Source organism: Carassius auratus, chromosome 6 (genome assembly GCF_003368295.1).
Source record: "Carassius auratus strain Wakin chromosome 6, ASM336829v1, whole genome shotgun sequence".
Taxonomy (NCBI): domain Eukaryota; kingdom Metazoa; phylum Chordata; class Actinopteri; order Cypriniformes; family Cyprinidae; genus Carassius; species Carassius auratus.
The window spans coordinates 24,327,984-24,349,209 of NC_039248.1; the positions used below are offsets into that span (position 1 = coordinate 24,327,984).

Sequence of the window (21,226 nt, forward strand, 5' to 3'; positions counted from 1 at the left end):
ATCAGATAAATATAAAATGCGGTATTATTTAATTTAAATGCCATAAAAACTGGAATGTGTTGATGAGTGGAAATGACCCTGAGCTGAACATCCGGCCGGCATCTGCATGATGTGCTGAAGAAATTTCTTGATGAGTGTTGTTCCATGCAGAAAAGATCAATACAGAATAGATGTATTACAAAAATCATGAGGTCAAATTTGTATTTGGTTCTTATAAGTCTGAACTGGAACAAGAGCTTGAGATCACACAGATATTACCATCTGAAGGAGGGTTCAGCATTTACCATAAGTGACCATCTGCAAAGGCCTCCAGTGATCTGTGTTTAAGCTCTTGGTGCATACAGAAGATCTGTGGAGTTGCACAGGCTAAAGTGTCAGACTCAGAGAGAGTAGAATCATCCGTCACTCCGCCGTTAATCTCTATTCGCACCCATTACTAAATACAGGACGCGCTGAAGATATATATATAAAATAAAATAAAATAAAATATCAATAGTATTATTGATCGCCACGATCAGCGTGACGTCACCGCGCGGGCGGTCCGATGTTCCCGCCTCTCAGACAGTCCCGCCACACGTGATTCCCAGTTAAAGATCCAGTATGGCGGAGTCTGTCAGACGGTGTTACGGACGGCGGAGGAACTCAGATGGCTGCCGTTAATCAGGTGAGCGAACACCGGACACCAACAGCATCACGAGCTGCTGCTGCTGATAATATGTCGCTGATGATCTACAGCAGCCTCCGTTAACGACGACCGGAAAGATTTAGAAAACCTCATCTGTCGAGATCAGCGGTTAGGAGGGAAGCAGTTTGGACTGGTATCGTGTGATTGTTGTGGTCAGTGATGGGCGGGTTACACAGCAGCAGCCCGGTTTTGTGAATGAGGTTGAGGGAGGATTTCCGTCACACACACACACACACACACACACACACACACACACACACACACACACACACACACACACACACACACACGAGATGTTGAGATGCGGTGGCGGTTGTTTTAGGATCAGATGCCTGACAGAAGGAGCGTAGATGGAAGATCAAAGCTCTAGCTAATGTTTAGTGCGTGGGTCATATGCTGCTGTAAGGAATCTTCTGTTAGATGTGTCCTGTTTGTTTAGATGTCGATTCAGGAGATGGCATATGGTGCTTTATTATCTATTTAGGCTTCTCTGTCTCGCTTGAGGGACAATGGAAGAAGCCCTGGAGTGAACATAATGCCCTCCTCAGACTGTCAGGAGATCAGCAGACAAGCGCTTGATGACTGACCCCCCCGGCGTCCGTCTGGAGAGAGCAGACACACGGGTCACTTCTGGAGGAGACAGAAACACACAAGACCTGATGATGGTCCAGAAGACCCTGAGATCACTGCAGATTCAGATGGTTTTATTGGCACGGGGAAATATGCCAAAGCATTAATAACACTATACATACAGATTCACAACATATACACACACACAAACTAGACTCAAATATAGACAGATAGGAATATAACGTACTTGGTAAATGAAATGTTTTTCAATCTTATAAAGTTATTCAGTATTTATAAAGGTAGATGTGTCCCGCTGGATGCTCTTTTTTGATTGACCTGGTCTTCTGTAAAAAAAAAATATATATATATATTGTTTAGCAAACACATTCAGTGTCGTCGTCCATATGAAATTAGGCTTATAATAAATCAGATCCTTTTATATGAACAGAAACTGACTTTTGTTTGTGTGTGTGTGCGCGTGTGTGTGGTTGCATTGCCCTATGAACTGAGGAAGTAAGCCTGCGGTTTTCTTTTCCACTGGCAAATGCGGTTGTTCTACAGCTGCTCAAGAATGTGTCCATGAGAAAGGTCTCTTCTGAATATGTGAAACCATTCATAAATTCGATTAGAGATGCAGAGCTTCATCTTAATGTATTGAAGGACTTTGACAGCAGTGTCTGATGCTAATCTCATTCTTCATGAAACGATGGCAGACGTGATGCAGGTGAAGTTGCTCTCTCTCACTGATGGTTTGTGTTTGTGAGTTCAGTCTGTCAATAAGAGCTGTAGTTCATGGATCTCTGTGTTTTCTAACAGCTGAGGAGCAGAAACCGCTGCTGTGCTGGAACTAAATCTGAAGTTTTGAGAACGCATCAGCCGCTGCAAACATCATGACGTCTCCGAGTCATTCAGGTACATGTCTCCGTGCGTCGTGTGATTGTGATCATCTGCTTGTAGCTGTGATGTGTTTGGTTCTTCTGCTGGACACAGTGTGTAATGAGATCTGTGAGCGGATGAAGAGACTTCAGGCTCTTAGTGTTAGAAAAGGAGCAAAAGTGGTCAAAGCCTCTTCGCTGATGTTAGTGTAAGAGTCTCATCTTCTGGCCTGAGCGCTGGTAATCCTGGGTTCATTTAATGATGTAATGGGTTTTCAGCACAGATCAGCACAGCGATCTCAAGCACGCATCAGAAACCCTGCTGTAGTTCTAAAGTGGTAATTAAGGACGTTCGAGTATGTTAATGAAAACAATAACGGTAACCATCTGAAATTAACAGCAGTATCTACACAGTAAGTAGCCTACATTCAATACAAACACAGATGATACAGACATCAGACTTTAGCTTCTGTTTCTGAATTGTGTTGAAACTACAGAGAACTGGCCTTAAAGGTGCTGTAGGGAACTTTTGTAAAAAAAATATTTTTTTACATATTTGTTAAACCTGTCATTATGTCCTGACAGTAGAATATGAGACAGATAATCTGTGTATAAATCAAGCTCCTCTGGCTCCTCCCAGTGTCCTATTGCCATTTGCAGAAAGTCATCGCTCTCGGTAAGAAACAACCAATCAGAGCTGCGGTCCGTGACTTTGTTTGTGTTCAAATTGTAGAAAAATGTATATATTAAGCGAGTACACCATGAATCCATTTTCCAAACCGTGTTTTTAGCTTGTCCTGAATCACTAGGGTGCACCTATAATAAGTGTTTATATTCGGACTATTTTAGATTGCTTCGGGGTACCGCGGCGGAGTAACCCAGTACCTTTGTGATTCTTCATAGACATAAACAGAGAGAAGTAGTTCCGGCTACGATTTTCTTCCGCAAGACACAAGCAGTTCTGTTTATTAACCGCTAGAGCGTCAAAAGTTCCCTACCGCAGCTTTAAGTGAAAAGATTAACTGTAACATGTGAAATTAAAGGCAATAACTGCATAGTTCTACAATCCACACAACACAATCAACACACATTCAATAAGAGGTTTCTTGATCAGCATTCAGTATTTGTTTTAGTTTTTAGATTTGCTTTTAAATAAAAAAAAGGTTTTTGCCAGTGAGACTAAATAAAAGTATGCTTTATAAATACATTATTCCAAAATGTTAAAATCAAATAATGTTGGTGCGAATAAAACAAAGATGAGTTTCATTCATCCAATTAAAAAAAAAATTAGAGTAATGATTAACATCTATATTTTATATAGTAAAAAAATATATAGATGTGAACCATTACCCTAAAATGTTTTAATTGGATGAATGAAACACTTTTTTTCAGTGGGCTTAGCTACAGCAGGTGATTTTTAAATCAAATTAAGTCGATGTAATTTTAAGGTTAAATAAAAATAATCATCCTATACAGAACTGACGTTTACTTCTTGCTTCTCAAACCTGTATGCAAGTTATACTTTACACAAAAACAACAAAAAAACATTTCAGTTTTGTCACAGTTTAGTCCGTTCTAACACGTGAGAAGTTGATGCAGTATTCGTTCGTGCAGCTTTAGTGCGCGCAGAAAAGGGGCTTTTATTTGTGCGTCAGTAAATCAACGGCTGTCACTTCCTGCTCTCTGTGCCTCAGACTAGACATAAGATTTATGGCCGGTCAACCGGTGCATCCCTATTCGTTTTGATTTGTCCCTTAGCTTTGTTTTAGCATGGCTATGTCCTATGGTTAGCATTAGCATCCTTTCAGTTTGTGAAGATTTAATACACATTTTATGAATTAAGGAATAGTTTATGAATTTAATGTCAGTGTTTTCTCTGTTTTTGTCCTCTTTGTTTAGAATTTTCCTATTTCTAAGAATGTTCTTTATTTTTTAACAGAAATAGTTTTGCTTCTCGCCGTTTCAGGTGCTTAAGATCCTGTATGATTTGTATGATCTGTAGCAAACATGTGGACTCCCATCATCCATCAGGGCTGGACAGACTGTGACAGACCAAGCGGCGCTGACTGTCCTGTTTTAATTAGTCCCATCCCTATTTCTGATCCGTTTCTCATGTTTATATTCATTGGAGGACTGAAAGGCTGCTCCGTGCTGCAGCAGATTAACTTGCTGCGATTAATAGATCCAGGTGTATCCCGCACGTGTGCCGCACAAACAAGTGTGCCGATAGTGTCTGTCCCTCCAGAAGACAAACCCCGATCCGTCCGGAAGCTGTTTGCTCCTCTGTAAGGCTCTGAACAAAGGAAGGCTTCCCATCGCCTGAGCCTCGTTTGCAGATCACGCATGGAAGCGTGCTGATTTTAATTGCGGTCGGTCCGGACGAGACTGAAGCAATCCATCGGGATGAGCGGCCGAGAGAGAGGAACAGATATCTGACCGGTCCAATTACAGTCTACACAGAACCACCTTTTGGCATTTCAGGCATTTGTTTGTGTCCATTCTGAACATTGATGTAAAGATCCTAATGATATCAGATCCTGTTGCTGTACACATGATGATTGCTGTCTGGTAATGAATGAACAACAGATCTTCTTTACACACTGATCAAGCAGATTATTGTGACAGTACCGCAGCCAATTCACAGAAATATATTCTTCCATTGTATTGGTGCTCTAGCAATGTGTTACTTTAGAAAAACAGTGGTCTCAGGGTCAATATAGTTCATAATATTTATTGAATATATTGTGCATTTTTTTGTGGTGTTGATGGATAGAGGCTCTGTATAATGTGGTGTGAACAGACACTGAGTGCTGAATCTGAAGCACAGGATGGTTTTAAAGCTGCTGGATGTTCTGTTCCTGGGGCAGGAAACTCTGATTATTATTAGCAGACCAGAAAACTACTCCCTTTGACAGAAAGAGAACCGCTCAGATGCTAACCCTGGATCTGACCCAGATCAGTGAGCATGCTCTCATATATCACCATTACTGTTACTGCCATGTGTTTTTCCAGGATCTTTTTGATCCTGCCATTGTGTGATAAAAACATCATATATAGCACTAACAGTTTATTCACATCTCATGATTTTCAAGAGTGAAATCTGCATCTGGTATTCCTTTGTGAGCGTTTATCAATAAAGCAAAACATTTAGCATTTAGCGAGTGGTGTTATAAGTGACATGATAATAGTTTTCTTGTAGTGTCTTCATTACAGAATGTGGAGCTGTTCTAGATCTGTTCTAGATCTGATCTCAGAATGCATGTTGGCCTTTGAATGGATCTTTGGAAAGTAAATGGGTGTTGGGCACTGCTTTCTGCATTTCTGTCAGAGCTGAAGCCTTCGCCAGAGTTTGATCCTGTCTGAGGTGACGTGGTTTCTCTCTCATTCTAGCCTGCTAACAGACGCCGGTTGAGTTTAAGCACTTGTGTGAATAAAATAACTCAAAGATTTAACTTTTCACATGAACATGGCCACTCGTGAAGATGTGATGTCATTGCAGATGTGAGAGTGTACAGGGTGACCAACAGTGGGGTTTGGGTTAGCTTTAGCCTGTTGAGTTATTTAGCCTTTTTTATTGTAGACCTTGTAGACAACCAGAGTTGTGTAGACTAGATTGTCTCTAGTATATAAGCTAGTCCTTTTTTTGGTCAGGAAAAACTAGGGGTTAAACTTAAACTCTAACAGAGAACAAGGTGTGGAGGATGCTGTCGTCAGCTGTGTCTCATTTAGCCTAAAACACGTTAGCATCAAGGTTGTGTGTGTGTTTGTGTTTAACCACAGCATCAGCACATAATACTGTCTCCAGCAGCTAACATCATTGATTACTGCTCTCAGTAGATGGCTCTGCTCTGTTCTGCTGTCCGTTTCTAGACTACAACAAGGCTAACATGTAGTTTTATTGTCTTGTGGTTTTCTGAAGGTGCTTAGCTCAATGAAACCGAGCTCAGGTTTGATGCCTGTTGCTCTTCGGGGTGTTTCCTAACCCCAGCTCTCTTATGTACAGCGCATTGGCATGCAAACTGATCCATTTAGTCATCTTGGTTTAGAAAAACCACATCATGTCATTTCCACGTATCAATTTCAGGCTATGTGTGTTTCTCATTCAAGTTTAAACATTGCATTTCCCATGCAAATTACACATCCACAAATGTTTTCGATGTCTGTATGGTCTAGGAACAGAGAAGCAGCTTTTGTATGTTCTTGGTCTGGGGCTTCACCTTAATGAATAGAAATGCACTCAATTCTGGAATAATGTGGTAAAGGTTTTTTTAACCTTCGATTAATAGTGCCTTTGTGTTTCGCATGAGTGACTCATTTGTTCAGACCGCTGTATAAAATGCTTTTTTCACGCTGTGCATGTTTTTGTTGCAGTAGATGAAGTGTGCTGATTTGGAGTTTTATGTTGTGTATATACTAACACATCTTGTGCTCATCCTAACCTCTTCGGTTCATCAGCAGACTTGTTGTTCAGAACGTGTCCGAGAGCAAACACAATCCGTCGTGTAAACCGCAGTGGATCTGAGCACCTGGGCTGCGTCCTGCTAAAAATAGACACACACATATAAACAGAATTCCCTGATGCTCGCTGCGATCGGTCCTCATTAGATCAACATCAAAGCAGCTTCCTGGGGTTGTCTAGTCCTTAGAAATTTCCCAAAAATAGAAGCTTGTGGAGGATTTGATGCCCTGGGGATATTGCCTGCTGTTTTTCTTCCTTTCTGGATGGAAACCCGAGTCCGTGTTCTGCTGTTGCATTACAAATGGAAAAAGCTGTGTGGTAAATAGCAAACTAATGAATATATCCAGAGATTGAACTGAGATTGAGTGTATTGTGTTGAGCGTCTCAGTGGAAGTGTCTGCTTGCATACTGATGATGCCCACTGCTCTGGTTCAAGCCTTTTCTTTCATCTCTCTCTCTGTCTCTGTGTCTCTCTGTCTCTGTCTCTGTCTCTCTCTCTCTCTCTCTCTCTCTGTCTCTGGGGTTATTTATATCCGTTTCGAGCTGTGTTAGGCTTCTGTAAAGAAGTGAAAAGCCTTTTCGTGCCGTCTGTAATTACTGTCTGCTGCAGTAGAGACGAGGCAGTGCTTTACTGCTCAGTTACACTGTTATTTACCGCACTACCGCTCAGCTGCTGATCCTGGACTCATAATAAAGGTCTCAGTACTTTAAAAGCTGCATGATTGTTGAAAGGAACAGTTTAACATGCCAAAGTGTAACAAACAAATAGCCAGGCGTCACTGTTAGAGCAGGAGAAATCCAGTTTTTCCTTCACCGCTTTACAGAAAATATGAAATATTTACGATTTGTGTGTTGATTTCAAAACATGTATTTCCACAGAATGACTCTGGAGAATAGTTTGCCATTGAGTCCTGTTCTGTCTCTGTCTCAGACTCTCAGATGGACCAGACTGTGGAGCTTTTGAAGCCGTCGGCGTTTGAGCACATTCCCACAGGTAACTGTCTAATCTTCATGAGGATTCTCCAGCAGGAACACTGCAGGGTGGACACAAAACATGCTAAATACAAATCAAATGGTAACAAATGTAGTGGATTGGTAGAATAGCCATATAAATGAACTTTTCTGACTGAAGGAAACACAGCCTAAATTTCTAGTTGTTCATTGTCAAAGGCTGTGTGAGTCCAATCCAACTGCATGGCATTCTTGCACATGAATGATATATGGTGTATTAATTTCATCCGTGTAACACCTGGATTTAGTGCACTGAATTATAGATTAGGTCTTAAATAGCTTACAGAGATGGAGACAGAGGTGCATTACTGTTTCAAAACAGCAGTGTGAAAATTACTGTAATTATTTTGTGTCTTTGTTCAAGCTTTACATTGATTCCTCAATGTACAAATGAAGCACAAGATCATATTGTTTTGAGGATGCTCCTCAGTGGTGTGTGTGATTTTTGTGTTTCTGTTTGTGTGTGTGTTTCTCTCTCTGTGTGTGTGTGTGTAAACAAAAACAATGGGTAGGGAGATGTGTTTGCAGCTGTTGCAGCCATGCCCTTAATTATACAGAACGTTAAGGCTTAATATAATTTAAACCCTCACAGTTTTCATGAAGTGCAAAAATAGCTATATTGTTTGTACCAAGCTGTAAACATTTTTTTTCTGCTGTTAAGTTGGGCATTTTAACATGGTGAAGTCTATGGGACTGATTTCATTTTGGAGACTTCCTCTAGTGGCCAGTCGATGAATTACAGTTTAACTCACTTCATTGTTGGCTTCACACGAGAGAGCGGGAGCTTGCTGCATGGACAGAACAGAACTGAACATTTTAAATGGTAGGGTGCTCGGATCACGATCGGCTGATCGTTATGCGCATCTCGTCAGTAAAGCCGGTTTTCTAATCAGCGATTAATTCCATCAGGTGCGTGATTTCACATAGAGCAGCTTTTACTACACAGAGCTGTTGTTAACTGAGAAGATGGGCCAATAAACGCTGAAAATTAACGTGATTTGCGCATCTTCTCTATGGAATTAACCGCTGATTAGAAAACCGGCTTTACTGACGAGATGCGCATAACGATCGGCCGATCGTGATCCGAGCACCCCTATTAAATGGTCATTAAAGGGGGGGGGGGGTGAAATGCTCGTTTTCACTCAATCTCCTGTTAATCTTGAGTACCTATAGAGTAGTACTGCATCCTTCATAACTCCAAAAAGTCTTTATTTTTATTATATTTATAAGAGAAAGATGGTCTGTACTGATTTTTCCCGGAAAAACACGAGCGCCTAGAGGCGTGACGTGTGGGCGGAGCTAAAGAACCACGAGCGCGAGTAGGCTTTTGAGTTGAGAGCGTCTGGAAGCTGTGAAACAGATCCAGAGGCTGAAATGTACATGTGGAAAGTGCAGTTTGATGACAACATCGCATGTTGTTTACTTGATGTGCTTGCGCGCCGATAGCTAAGTTAACAACACAGAGATATATGAAGCAGTTTTACTCACCGCCTGCGGTTCCAACACACGATCGTGACCCTTTTTCGTTGGGACTGCATTATCCTTAAGAAATAAACGATGTGCAAACCCGGCGTCAAACTCGTCCTTGTTTGTAAAACAAGCATCTTCGAAATGCAGGGAACAAACACAAACACTTGCACCACTCCATTGATGCTCTGTAAAAATAAACTCCATCCACTGGTCCCTTAATGCTGTTTCTCTTTTGGTAATCTGTGCAGGGTTGTCTTGCCCTGGCAACCAAAAACACACTTCTTTTGTGACATTTGGCGACGCTCTCGCTCTGATCAGTGAAGTCTGTTGTGCTCTCAGTGCTCTGCTATACGGGAGCGCGCTCTTCCGGCAGAAGTGCCTCAGGACCCATATAAGGAAATTCCGCTCCATCTAACGTCACACAGAGCCATACTCGAAAAAAACTTTCCCAAACTTGTGACAAACCGGAAGAGGTTTTTTTGGAACAAAAATACTCCTTCAAACGTACAACTTAATTTTTGAAACTTTGTCCATGTTTAGCATGGGAATCCAACTCTTTAACAGTGTAAAAAACTCAGTATGTTTTTTACCCCTTTTAACTGTTATTTTATTGTTCCATTTAATATTTGAAATTTGCTGCCATCCAATTAGGAATTCCAGTAGTACGGCTTACTACCCAGCGAGTGAAATGCCCACTCAGCTGAGCTCATCAAAACAACCTGGAGCCAGTGCAAGGAGATTTTTTTATTTTTTTATTAAACCTTTATTTAACCAGGGAAATAATCACATTGAGATAAATATCTCATTTACAAGTGAGCCCTGGCCAAGGTAGCAGCACACAATATACATAACTACATAAAACAAGTTACACAACACACACATATACAGCAATAAAGCAAGATTAAACGTTAAGAGCAAGTACAGACAGATTTGCATGTTTGGTTGAGATATAACTTGAACTCATTAATTGAAATAAGTACATCACGTTTCAATGATCTTTGGATCTCATTCCAAGCAGCTGATGCGCTATAAATGAAAGCAGTTTTTCCAAACTCTGTCTTCATTAAAGGAACATTTAAAAGAATATATCTACTTGAACGTAGATTATACCCTTGACTATTAAAAGTGAATAGACTATTCATATATTGAGGAAGCTGGCCAACTAATGCCTTATACACAAGTATGAGCCAGTGCTTGTACCTTCTTATGTGAAGTGAAGGCCAACCTACCATTTCATACAGTGCACAATGATGAGTGTGATATTTTGTGCAAGTTATAAATCTTAGAGCAGAGTGATAAACAGAATCTAATGATTGTAAGAGGGCTTTAGTGGTATTTCTGTAAAAAACATCTCCATAATCTAAGATAGGTAAGAAGGTAGATTCCACCAGCTTTCTCCTGGCTGACTGTGAAAAACATGCACTATTCCGAAAATAAAACCCCAGCTGCAACCTTAACTTAGACAACAAGGAGATAAAGAGAGGTGTGACATGGGCTCTTTTGGGCTTGTCTGAGACCATTTGTGCTGCTGCATTCTGAATCTTTTGTAGAGGTTTGATTGTGCTTTATGGAAGTCCAGCCAGAAGAGCATTGCAGTAGTCCAGCCTAAAAATGACAAGGAGTTGTGCAGCATGCTCTGTTAGAAAGGGCCTGATCTTTCTGATGTTGTGCAGTGCAAACCTGCAAGATCAAGCAATATTTGCAATGTGGTCTTTGAAGGTCAATTGGTCATCAAAGATTACACCAAGATTTCTGACTGAGGTTGATGGGGTAATTGTAGAATATCGTAGCTGGATGGAGAAATCAGCTTCAGAGTTGGAGTGACAGGGAAGACAAGAAGCTCAGTCTTTGCCAGGTTGAGCTGTAAGTGATATTCTATCATCCATGCTGAGATGTCCTCCAGGCAGCCTGAGATCCATGCAGTTACCGTTGGATATTGGATAGTGTATATGGAGAAGAGGAGGGGTCCCAGAACTGATCCCTGAGGAACCCCAGTGACAAGTCGATGTGCTTTGGAGACCCCCCCCCTCAGGACATCCTGATAGACCTATCAGTGAGATAGGAATTAAACCAGAAAAGTGGAATCCCTGTGATGAGAGGACAGACAGAAGGATCTGATGAACAGCAGGCAGAGGAACACACGTGCGATATCAAAGATTACATTTAGCTGATGTTTTTATCCAAAGCGACTTACAATTGCTATATATGTCAGAGGTTGCACGCCTCCGGAGCAACTAGGAATTAAGTGTCTTGCTCAGGGACACATTGGTGTCTCACAATGGATTCGAACCCGGGTCTCTCACACCAAAGGCATGTGTCTTATCCACTGCGCCAACACCACCCGCTTATGATTGACCGTATCAAAAGCAGCAGATAGATCCAGAGTAATAAGAACTGATGATTTGGAATCCGCTTATGCAATCCGCAGGGCTTCCGTGATTGACAGTAGCCCAGTCTCCGTTGAATGACCACTCCTGTAACCTGACTGGTTAGCCTCCAGTTTGTTGTTCAGGGATATAAACAATGATCTCTTTTGATGGTTTTTGCTATGAATGGGAGGAGAGAGACAGGGCTGTAGCTATCTGTAAGAGAAGTGTTTAATGTAGGTTAAATCCATATAACCAACCAGCATTGGACCATCGCGCTGGCACCTCGTGTGCACAGGCACAACATATTTTTGCGGCATCCCAACTTGTTCATTATTAAATTAAAATACATTTAAAGCAACAAATACAAAGTTACAGTGCTCTCTTGTACCAAACTTGTTGTGTGTTTAGTGAGCATCACCTCACTCATATAGCCGATGTGAAGGATGATGTTTTACATTGATGAAAGTACAAAGCCTGTAATAAGTAATATTTTAGCATCCAAATACGTTGGGAATATGTAAACATTTGGATTCCTGCTGAATGAGAGAGTTAGGCATCAGTTTGACCTTAAATGTATTTGTTTTTGGATTGATGTTTTTAAAGCCTAAACACATAGTGTTAACTTTTAAAGGAATTGTTGTGGAGAGGAACTAATAACTGTGTTTATAATGTTTGTAAATATTTTGCTTTAGCCTACTGGCATTTTAGCCTACATTATTGTATTGTAATGTATTAGGGCTAATAAAATGCAATGTGAGCCTATACACAACTACAAGAAGCGTTTTTTTTAACAATGCAGCAAACATTAAAAAATATATACTTTAATTAAAAATTATTAATATTATTAATTAAAAATACTTTAATTTCTTTAGTGTTGACAGATTTTTTCTTTTGTTTAATAGTCTACATTTGGCAAAAATCTAGAAAAGATTATGCTTTATTGGCTGTGACTAAGCACAGTGGGTTATAAGCTAATGTTAACAGATCTCTTCCTGTTTTTTTTCTTTTTGAGTAAAGAAAATGCTGTACTTATTATTATTATTATTATTATTATTATTATTACAATAATTTTTTTTTTTTTTTTTTTTTTACAAAATAATGTTATTAACTATTATTTCTTCTTGCCAAACCGGTTTCAGAACAGTAGTAATACAAAGGAACGCAGGAATAGAGATGTTAAAATATTGATTCTGCTCAAAGTGAACTAATGTAATTTGGCCTCGTTGCCAACAAAAGCAGCACCGCACACAATAAAGTAGTTCAAGTTTGTCTGCCGCGCTGCTGAGGAGGTTCACGTCTTGGTGAAATCTCTCGTGTCTCACAGCTCATCATCAGAAAAAAAACAACACAATCTGCAGATCTCTGTCTTTGCACTTTCCTGCAGAAATTAACATTTTACTTTCTATGCTGTTCTAATGGCTTGTTAATGACGTGCTCAACAGTTTAGCCACTTGTTTAGTTTCCTCATTCTTAGTCTTTACAGATCTCCTGGCAGAAACGAGATCGACCCTCGCCTCATCCAACACCCATTAGTGCTAATGAGCAGAGAGCAAACCATCAGGAACACGCATCAAAACTGTTGGTAGACATTAAATGCTGTGGCATTGTGGGCCTAAAATAGCCCAGTAATATGAAATGACATGGAGCTCATAACCAGGAGAGACCGAGACGAGGAAGACTGCATGTAGCATTTAGCAATTAATTTGACAAGATGTCTGGTGGAGCCCATTAGTCAACACAAGGGATTGTTCTGCGTTGGAAACAGTCAGACTGTTACGCAACATGACCACCAACATCCTAGACAGCCCCTAAAGATTAACTGATTACAGTTATTTGTGTCCAAATTAAGTCCTGTTTGAGTGTCATGGTCTTCCTGATTTCAGATCAGTTATGTTATATTTTAGATGCTGTTGCTGCTGATTAATCATTGATCTCTGAGAATCTGTGAAATAGTCTTGAATTGGTAACTTGGTAATTTTTTGGATGAATTAGATGTGTTACTCTCAACCTTTTCTGAGGATGGTACTCCCCTAGTTATGCTGGGAGATTTCAACATCCACCTAGATATAAACCTCTGTATGCTGATTTCCACACTCTGCTGATCCCAACCAAGTGTCAACTTCTGCTACTCACAAATCAGGCAACCAACTGGACCTTATATATACGTGACACTGCTCTACTGATCATGTTCTGGTTACTCCACTGCACACGTCGGATCACTTCCTCCTCACTCTTAACCTCAACATGGTCCCTGACACATCACTTACCCCTCCACATGTCATCTTTCGACATAACCTATGCTCACTCTCACCCGCCTGACTATCTGCAATGATTTAATCTTCACTTCCTTCCCCTAAACTGTTAGCATCTTTTGATCTTTTGATGCTAACTGTGCTACTGATACTTTCTGCTCCACTCTTACATCTTGAGACACTTTTTTCCCCCTTATCTTCCAGGCCAGCCCGTAACACCCCTTCTGCCCCTTGGTTATCTGATGTTCTACGCGAACACCGTTCTTAGCTATAGCTGCTGAAAGGGTGTGGCGCAAATCCAAAAATACTACTGACCTTAATATGTATCAGTCACTCCAATCTTCCTTCTCTGCTTATGTCTCCACTGCTAAAATTACATACTTTATCCTATTCCATCTCATCTCCTTCAAGCCATTTCTCCTGCAGTTGTACCTGCTCTCACTCACATCATCAACACTTCCCTCCACACTGGTGTTTTTCCCTCATCATTTAGACAGACACGTATAACTCCACTTCTTAATAAAACCCAACCTCAACCCATCTCTTTTAGAGAACCACAGACTGGTTTTCCTTCTTCCTTTTATTGCAAAAACACTTGAACGAGCTGTGTTCAAACAAGTCTCTACATTTCTCACACACAACAATCTCCTTGACCGCAACCAATCTGGCTTCAGAAGTGGACATTCAGCTGAGACGGCCTTGCTCTCAGTTGTTGAAGCTCCAAGACTGACATGAGCAGAATCCAAATCTTCAGTACTTATCCTGCTTGATCTGTCCGCTGCTTTTGACACGGTTAATCACCAGATCCTCCTATCAACCCTACTGGCAAAGGCATCTCAGGAACCACACTTCAATGGTTTGAGTCTTACCTATCAGATAGGTCCTTCAAAGTACCTTGGAGAGGTGAGGTGTCAAAGTCACAACATCTAACTACTGGGGTGCCTCAGGGCTCAGTTCTTGGACCACTTCTCTTCTCTGTCTACATGGCATCATTAGGTTCTGTCATTCAGAAACATGGCTTTTCATACCACTGCTATCCTGATGATCCGACGGTAGCTATTCGCATCTCAGCTTGTCTAACAGACATATCTTCCTGGATGATGGACCATCACCTTCAACTCAACCTTGCCAAGACAGAACTGCTTGTGATTCCAGCAAACCCATCATTCCATCACAATTTCACCATCAAGTTAGGCACATCAACCATAACTCCTTCAAAAACAGCTAGAAGCCTTGGAGTTATGATTGATGATCAGCTGACTTTCTCAGACCACATTGCTAAAACTGTCCGATCCTGCAGATTTGCTTTATTCAACATCAAGAAGATCAAGCCCTTTCTTTCGGATCATGCTGCACAACTCCTTGTTCAAGCTCTTGTTCTGTGGCTGGACTATTGCAATGCTCTCTTGTCAGGTCTTCCAGCCAATTCTATCAAACCTTTACAATTAATCCAGAATGCAGCAGCAAGATTCAGGGCCTGAATTTCGTTTTTTAAACTGGGGGGGAATTCCCCCCTTACATGGGTCACATGGGGGGGATCTAAAGATTATGGGGGGAGAATAACTTTTGATGCATTGGTCTAATTTAATCATGTTCATTTATTAATATCTACAGATTTGTATGCATGAATTGTGCATTTCCAGTTCTCAAATCAGTTAACAAAAAAAAAAAACTTTATACAAAATACATCATGCTCTTTAAATTGACATTAAGACCTCTGTTTAAACTAGGCCTATGCTTTATATTAATGTCTATTTCAGTTCATGTGTTTCAGTTCAGTTCAATTCTTTGCTTTTTTTTTACTTTTAATATTGATATCGTAAATTGATATTAAGAACTCAGTTTAAACTATAAGTATTTATGTCTTTCATACATTTCAGTTCTATTTCAGTCATTTTTTCCATTTCTTTTTTTCATGTGACTTATTCTAAGTTTCTCAACTGTCTCCTCATCTTCATTTCTTTCCATTTGATGATGGCTCTGTTGAAGTCAAACTGCTCAAGGGAAGGTCCAAGCTCTGAAATGATCATTAGATTTGTGAGACTTGTATTATTCAGTGAATTTCTGAATTTAGTTTTGATCCTGTTTTGTGTGCTGAATCCACGTTCACACGACACACTCGCTACTGGTATGACCATGGCTGTCTGAATGAGTTTCTCCATTTCAGTGAAAACTTTTTTCTTTGGATCGTGATCTGCATCATCCGAACTTGTCTTTCGCTTCAGCCAACTGTCCATATTTAAACTACTACGCTAACCAAACAATTCATTGTCTGTGGCCGTGTTTGTGCGCGCGGGAAATATGCTGCGCATAATGAATAGAAAACAAGGGGAAACGCGCAGTCACATGCTCAAACAAGTGGAAAGCTCGGGCGCGCGCGCCGCAGTCTCATTTCCACAAGCGCTTGCACTCTCGTGGCGTCTGTCGTTGCCATGCAACCAACTGCGCTCTCCATGATAACAAGAAGGATCAGCAAAATATTAATTGATTTCTAACCCTTGCGTTAACTTTATTACTAGATATATTTATAGATATATTTATGGAGATGAAAAATAATAAAGGCGCCCTGTTCAGCCGAGCATTCAATGTTGTGACGCTGTAAGCTGATCAGTTGGTTCGTTGCTGCCGCGCTCTATCACTCGCACACCATAAAGAGCAAAATGTTTTTTAATGTTTCAGTTTCGTTATTACAACGACAATTTGGAAGCGGATAATTTCTTCACAAACAGCTCATTTTGACTCAAAATGTTAGAATGCTGCACCTACACTTGATAGTGTGAGTAAGATCAGCACAACGCAGACCGCTGCATTGACAGCGTGAAACATGATCTGTCTACAGCAGCCAGGGCTCCGCCGTTTACTGCTCAGCGCTGAGACAGAAAATTCCGGTCCAGCGCTGATTGAGGAATTAAATTCGAAAATAAAAGACAATTTGACATATTTTTTAATCATTTGCTCTGAGATGAAGCAAATATATTTGTGCGGGAATTTCTCGCACTATAAAAGCTAACCTTGCGGGAATGGTTTAAATTATGCGCAATCCCCGCATTCCCGCACCGAAATTCAAGCCCTGAGATTAATTTTTAATGAGCCGAAAAGAAACACGTCACACCTCTGTTTATCAATGTGCACTGGCTTCCAATAGCTGCTCGCATAAAATTCAAGGCATTGATGTTTGCCTACAAAACTACCACTGGCTCTGCACCCATTTACCTAAATTCGTTACTTCAGACTTATATGCCTCTAGAAGCTTGTGTTCTGCAAGTGAACGTCGCTTGATTGTTCATCCCAAAGAAACACAAAGTCACTTTTACCGACTTTTAAATTAAATGTTCCTCCTGGTGGAATGAACTCCCCAACTCAATCCCAGCAGCTGAGTCCTTAGCCATCTTCAAGAATCGGCTTAAAACACATCTCTTCCATCTTTATTTGACCCTCTAACTTTAACACTCACTATTCTAATTCTATTCTTAAAAAAAAATCTAACTACCTTTCTAATATTTTTGTATTCTATTTTCTTTTCATTTATTATGCAATTGTGTGTGTGTGTATACAAATCACTCTTGTTGGACTTATGTGTTTGCTTACATGATGCCTGTCAGCAGCAGTGTGTTGTTAACTGCTGCATGGCTCTGATCTGATGTTGTATTTTCTGTGGCCGAGTCTGATCTGATGTCAGTCTTGTGTCTGTGCTGCTTTGGGCTTGTTAGAGTCTGTGTCTATGCCCTTGTCTCGTCAGTGTGTTTTTGTCTTGTTTCTGCAGTGGAGCTGAGTTCTGCTCTGCCTGTGAGGGTTCCTCCGGCTGCCATCCCCATGGAGCTGCGTGTGGAGCAGACGCAGATGCAGACACAGACGCTGGACTCGAGCCGCCAGCAGCAGCAGCAGCAGCACGAGATGATGGCGCTCAAACACAAGCAGCAGCTGCAGCAGCAGATCCTCATCACGGAGTTCCAGCGGAAACACGAGCAGCTCTCGCGCCAACACGAGGCCCAGATACACGAGCACATGAAGGTCAGGACCCAGCGCTGGTGGGATTTAATGATTAAAGCTGGTTAAAGTTTCTTTTCATGAAAGCTTCTATGAATCGACTGCTACAAGTTCAAGTTAGGGTTAGGGTTAGGGTTAAGGGTTAAGTTGTGCTTTGTTGTCATTCCCCTACATATGTGGACATACAGTGGAACAAAATGTCGTGCCTCACAGGAACACGTTGCTACATAAATACAGACATACAACAATGAAGTATAACAGTATAAAACTACACACAACTAACCTACTTTGACTATAAATATACTATATATAAATTTTTACCTACACAAACTAAAAAAACTAACTATACAAATGCTACGCACACTACCTACACACAACTAACCTCCTGACAGATTTTGAATATGAATACACTATTTATAAATGTTTATACCGATGTTTAGACAATAGTTCTAGATTCAGTCGTTTCATCTCGTGTAGTGTGTCATAGCGGAGGACAGCCGATGCCAAGTCTGCGATGCTTCACGACGTCAACACAATCTAGCATGTTTTTTAATTTTTCTTTGTCATTAAGGAGTCAAAATCATATAATCTGGCACAGTGACTGTCGTAACCGACAAAACAAAATTGTGCAGTCTGAACCTTACTTAAATGCTCACACACCCTACAGCACACTGACTACATAATGCATGTGGTGTGTGTTTAGTGCTCTTCATGTGATGCTGGGTGTGTGTCAATCACATCCTGAGGTCTCTTCATCTTTTAAATATGTAGTGTGATATAGTCGCTCATTTCCACAGGTTTGCACAGGTGAAGGGCTTTACTGTAAACATAACTGAAGCATTCAGTCATTTGGCAGGAGTTCACTGCCGCTGAGCACAAAATGCCCTTAAAGAAGAGAAAACATGGCCGATGTCCAGATAAATGAAAATGGTGGACGCTCAGTGTTGTTGACTTGGTGAGCTGGGAAGCGGTTGGGCGGCCTGCACACACTGGTGTTTATTAGTGTTCTGACCCGTCTGTGGGTTCTGCTGGTTCTGGTTAGGGTTAACCCTTTGTGGGGCATCTAGACACAGACAGCAGAACTCTGCAGAAGAAAATGAAGCAATGCAATAAACTTCTAAATAAATAATTGTATTGTGTGCAATATGGACGTACCAGTCGATCTCCACCAGCCGTTATCAGCCGTTCATCTCGTGTTCAGATGATGGTTAAAATCAAGACCTAGTCATATGGATTTGTAGTCCTGTTGCAGATCGCAGGTTCAGTCTGGAGTAACCGGAGCTGATCTGCTCAATGGTAATGCTTCAGGTTTGCAACTGCAACCTGACAAATATTGTCCATCAGCTTTAACCTGTTCCCCACACCAACCATCTGTTAACCTGTGTGTGTGTGTGTGTGTGTGTGTGTGTTCTCTCCCCAGCATCAGCAGGAGCTGCTGGAGCAGCAGAGGAAGATGGAGCAGGAGATGGAGAAACAGCAGCGAGAGCAGAAGCTCCAGCTCCTCAAGAACAAAGAACGTGGCCAGGAGAGTGAGTTCACTATGAGTTTTTCACCGTGTCACTTCTAAGTGAAAGAATACTTTTGATGCCAGAGATGTTAACAAAGCTGTGATCAGGAACTTCAGCTGAATGTCTCTCTTTGGTAAATCCTGTGTCTGCTGTGAACAGGTGCAGTGGCCAGTACTGAGGTCAAGATGCGTCTGCAGGAGTTTGTTCTGAATAAAAAGAAAGCGCTCGCTCAGCGCAGTCTCAACCACTGCGTCTCCAACAGCCCACGCTACTGGAGCGGGTAAGACACAACACACTCAGTGCAACTTCTGATATAAGGACATTTAGTGTTAGTTATTCAAGTACAAGCAGATGAAAACATTGATCCGAGTGACAAACAGTTCAGCAGACTTGATGATGAGATCAGATCAATCCATCATTTCTAAACAATTAGATTTTGGAATCAGCAATATTTGTGGTATTAAAATACACTAACACATGGGCTTTCTGGCTTTAATGTGTCAGGCAGTTCATAAAGATGGGGAAAGTGCAGGAGAAATGTGTTTGACCCTGCAGTACATGACCATGACCCTAACACACAGCGGTGCATAACTACAGTGCTCCATGTGGCTGAGCTTTATTCAGATGATAAAGCTAGAGACTGTATCGTATCTGGTCATCATGTTTTTTTCCATCACTCTTTCTCACGGTCTGTCTGCTTTTTCTGTGCAGGAAAACTCAGCACAGTTCTTTGGATCAGAGCTCCCCTCCTCAGACCAGCGTTAGTTCCTATAACCATCCTATAATGGGCGTCTACGACTCCAAAGATGACTTTCCACTGCGCAAAACAGGTGCTTCACGCTGCAACAGTGCTGTTTGGGTGAGGTTTCTGTGTTGCGTGACTTTTGGCGTGAAAGGATCCTAACCCTTCAGAGGAAGCCGGCGCTACTTGTACCATATAATTATTCACTTAGTGGTAAACTGGTGTGATGCTGTTGACTCGAGGCCGGCGCTGGATATGAGCCACAGTTCACTCTGGCCAGAAGCAGCACATTCCTGTGTGTGTGTGTGTGTGTGTGTGTGTTCGTGTGTGTGGGAGAGAGAGTGTGTGTGTGTGTGTGTGTGTGTGTGTTCGTGTGTGTGATGAAGATGAAGCCGTCCTGTAGCTGGAAACGTTCGGAAGCCTCGTCCCTGAGCAGCAGCTCTTCTCAATATCCTGCTTCCTTTTCTGCACTTTTGCTTATGTTAATGGAAATCTGTTCGTTAGGAGCCTCCTGTTTTTCATAGAGCCACGAGCATCATTTCCAGTAACGGCCGAATGAATAGACCTTTTCTTCCAGTGCTGAGATTCTGACTTCATTTAAGATGTCAAACGAAGGTAAATAAACGGATTGAGGATGGAGAATGCTAAGACTTACTCCTTACATCATCTAATCATCCTCTTAAATGAAAATCAAATGAGAGAACATGGCACGTCACGCACGTGCTAAAGAAAAGGGTTAGTTGATGAGTAGCAGTTGAGGTGTTGCTCTTCTAGTTCACTTCACATCACATCTGCTGCTCATACTGGACAAATGCCTTTTCGTCCAAAGCATCTGAATGACAGCACAACTTCTGTGGACGTGCTCATAGTAACTTGCCGAAGCTCATGTAGTGAAAGGCAGCAGTTTCTGTCCTAACTAGCTGTGACGGCGACATGTACAAATTTCTGTTTTAGAAATGGTTTCCATTTCCACGAAACAACATACAAACTATATGACAGTGATAATCTCACATACTTATTGTGTGCTTTATTCCAAGTTAAACGTGTCTATGTGAGTTTGAATATAGTTTTGCATGACATTTATAGCCATACTGAGTCATACATCTTGAAAATTAATTAAAACAAACTTGTACGTTAAAACTGAACTCACTGCAAACATATGAGTCTATTCCAGAACAAAAGATGGAATCATTACTCTGTATGTACTTGTAATGATGTTAAAAAGGTTTGATGTTTATGAATTAGATTATAAATTGGATTTAAAAATGTTGCCCATTTTGTTGCAAATTCAGTTCTCT

The 21,226-nt window shown here is 41.1% G+C and overlaps 1 protein-coding gene across 4 annotated transcripts in view; it reads left to right on the top strand.

Annotated features, from left to right (window-relative positions):
• The first annotated feature begins 582 nt into the window (after positions 1-582).
• The window catches only part of LOC113102834 (histone deacetylase 4-like), a 35,835-nt gene continuing 15,191 nt past the window's right edge, over positions 583-21,226 (top strand). The window contains exons 1-9 of one of the 4 annotated variants that reach the window (XM_026265871.1): positions 583-664; positions 1,170-1,843; positions 1,969-1,979; positions 2,072-2,167; positions 7,521-7,583; positions 17,455-17,702; positions 19,099-19,207; positions 19,346-19,466; positions 19,898-20,016. In XM_026265871.1, the coding sequence (XP_026121656.1) occupies positions 2,146-2,167; positions 7,521-7,583; positions 17,455-17,702; positions 19,099-19,207; positions 19,346-19,466; positions 19,898-20,016 (682 nt within the window). In that variant the 5' untranslated portion in view covers positions 583-664; positions 1,170-1,843; positions 1,969-1,979; positions 2,072-2,145. The remainder of the gene's footprint in view (positions 665-1,169; positions 1,844-1,968; positions 1,980-2,071; positions 2,168-7,520; positions 7,584-17,454; positions 17,703-19,098; positions 19,208-19,345; positions 19,467-19,897; positions 20,017-21,226) is intronic. The other 3 variants (XM_026265872.1, XM_026265874.1, XM_026265873.1) reach the window with 3 other exon arrangements.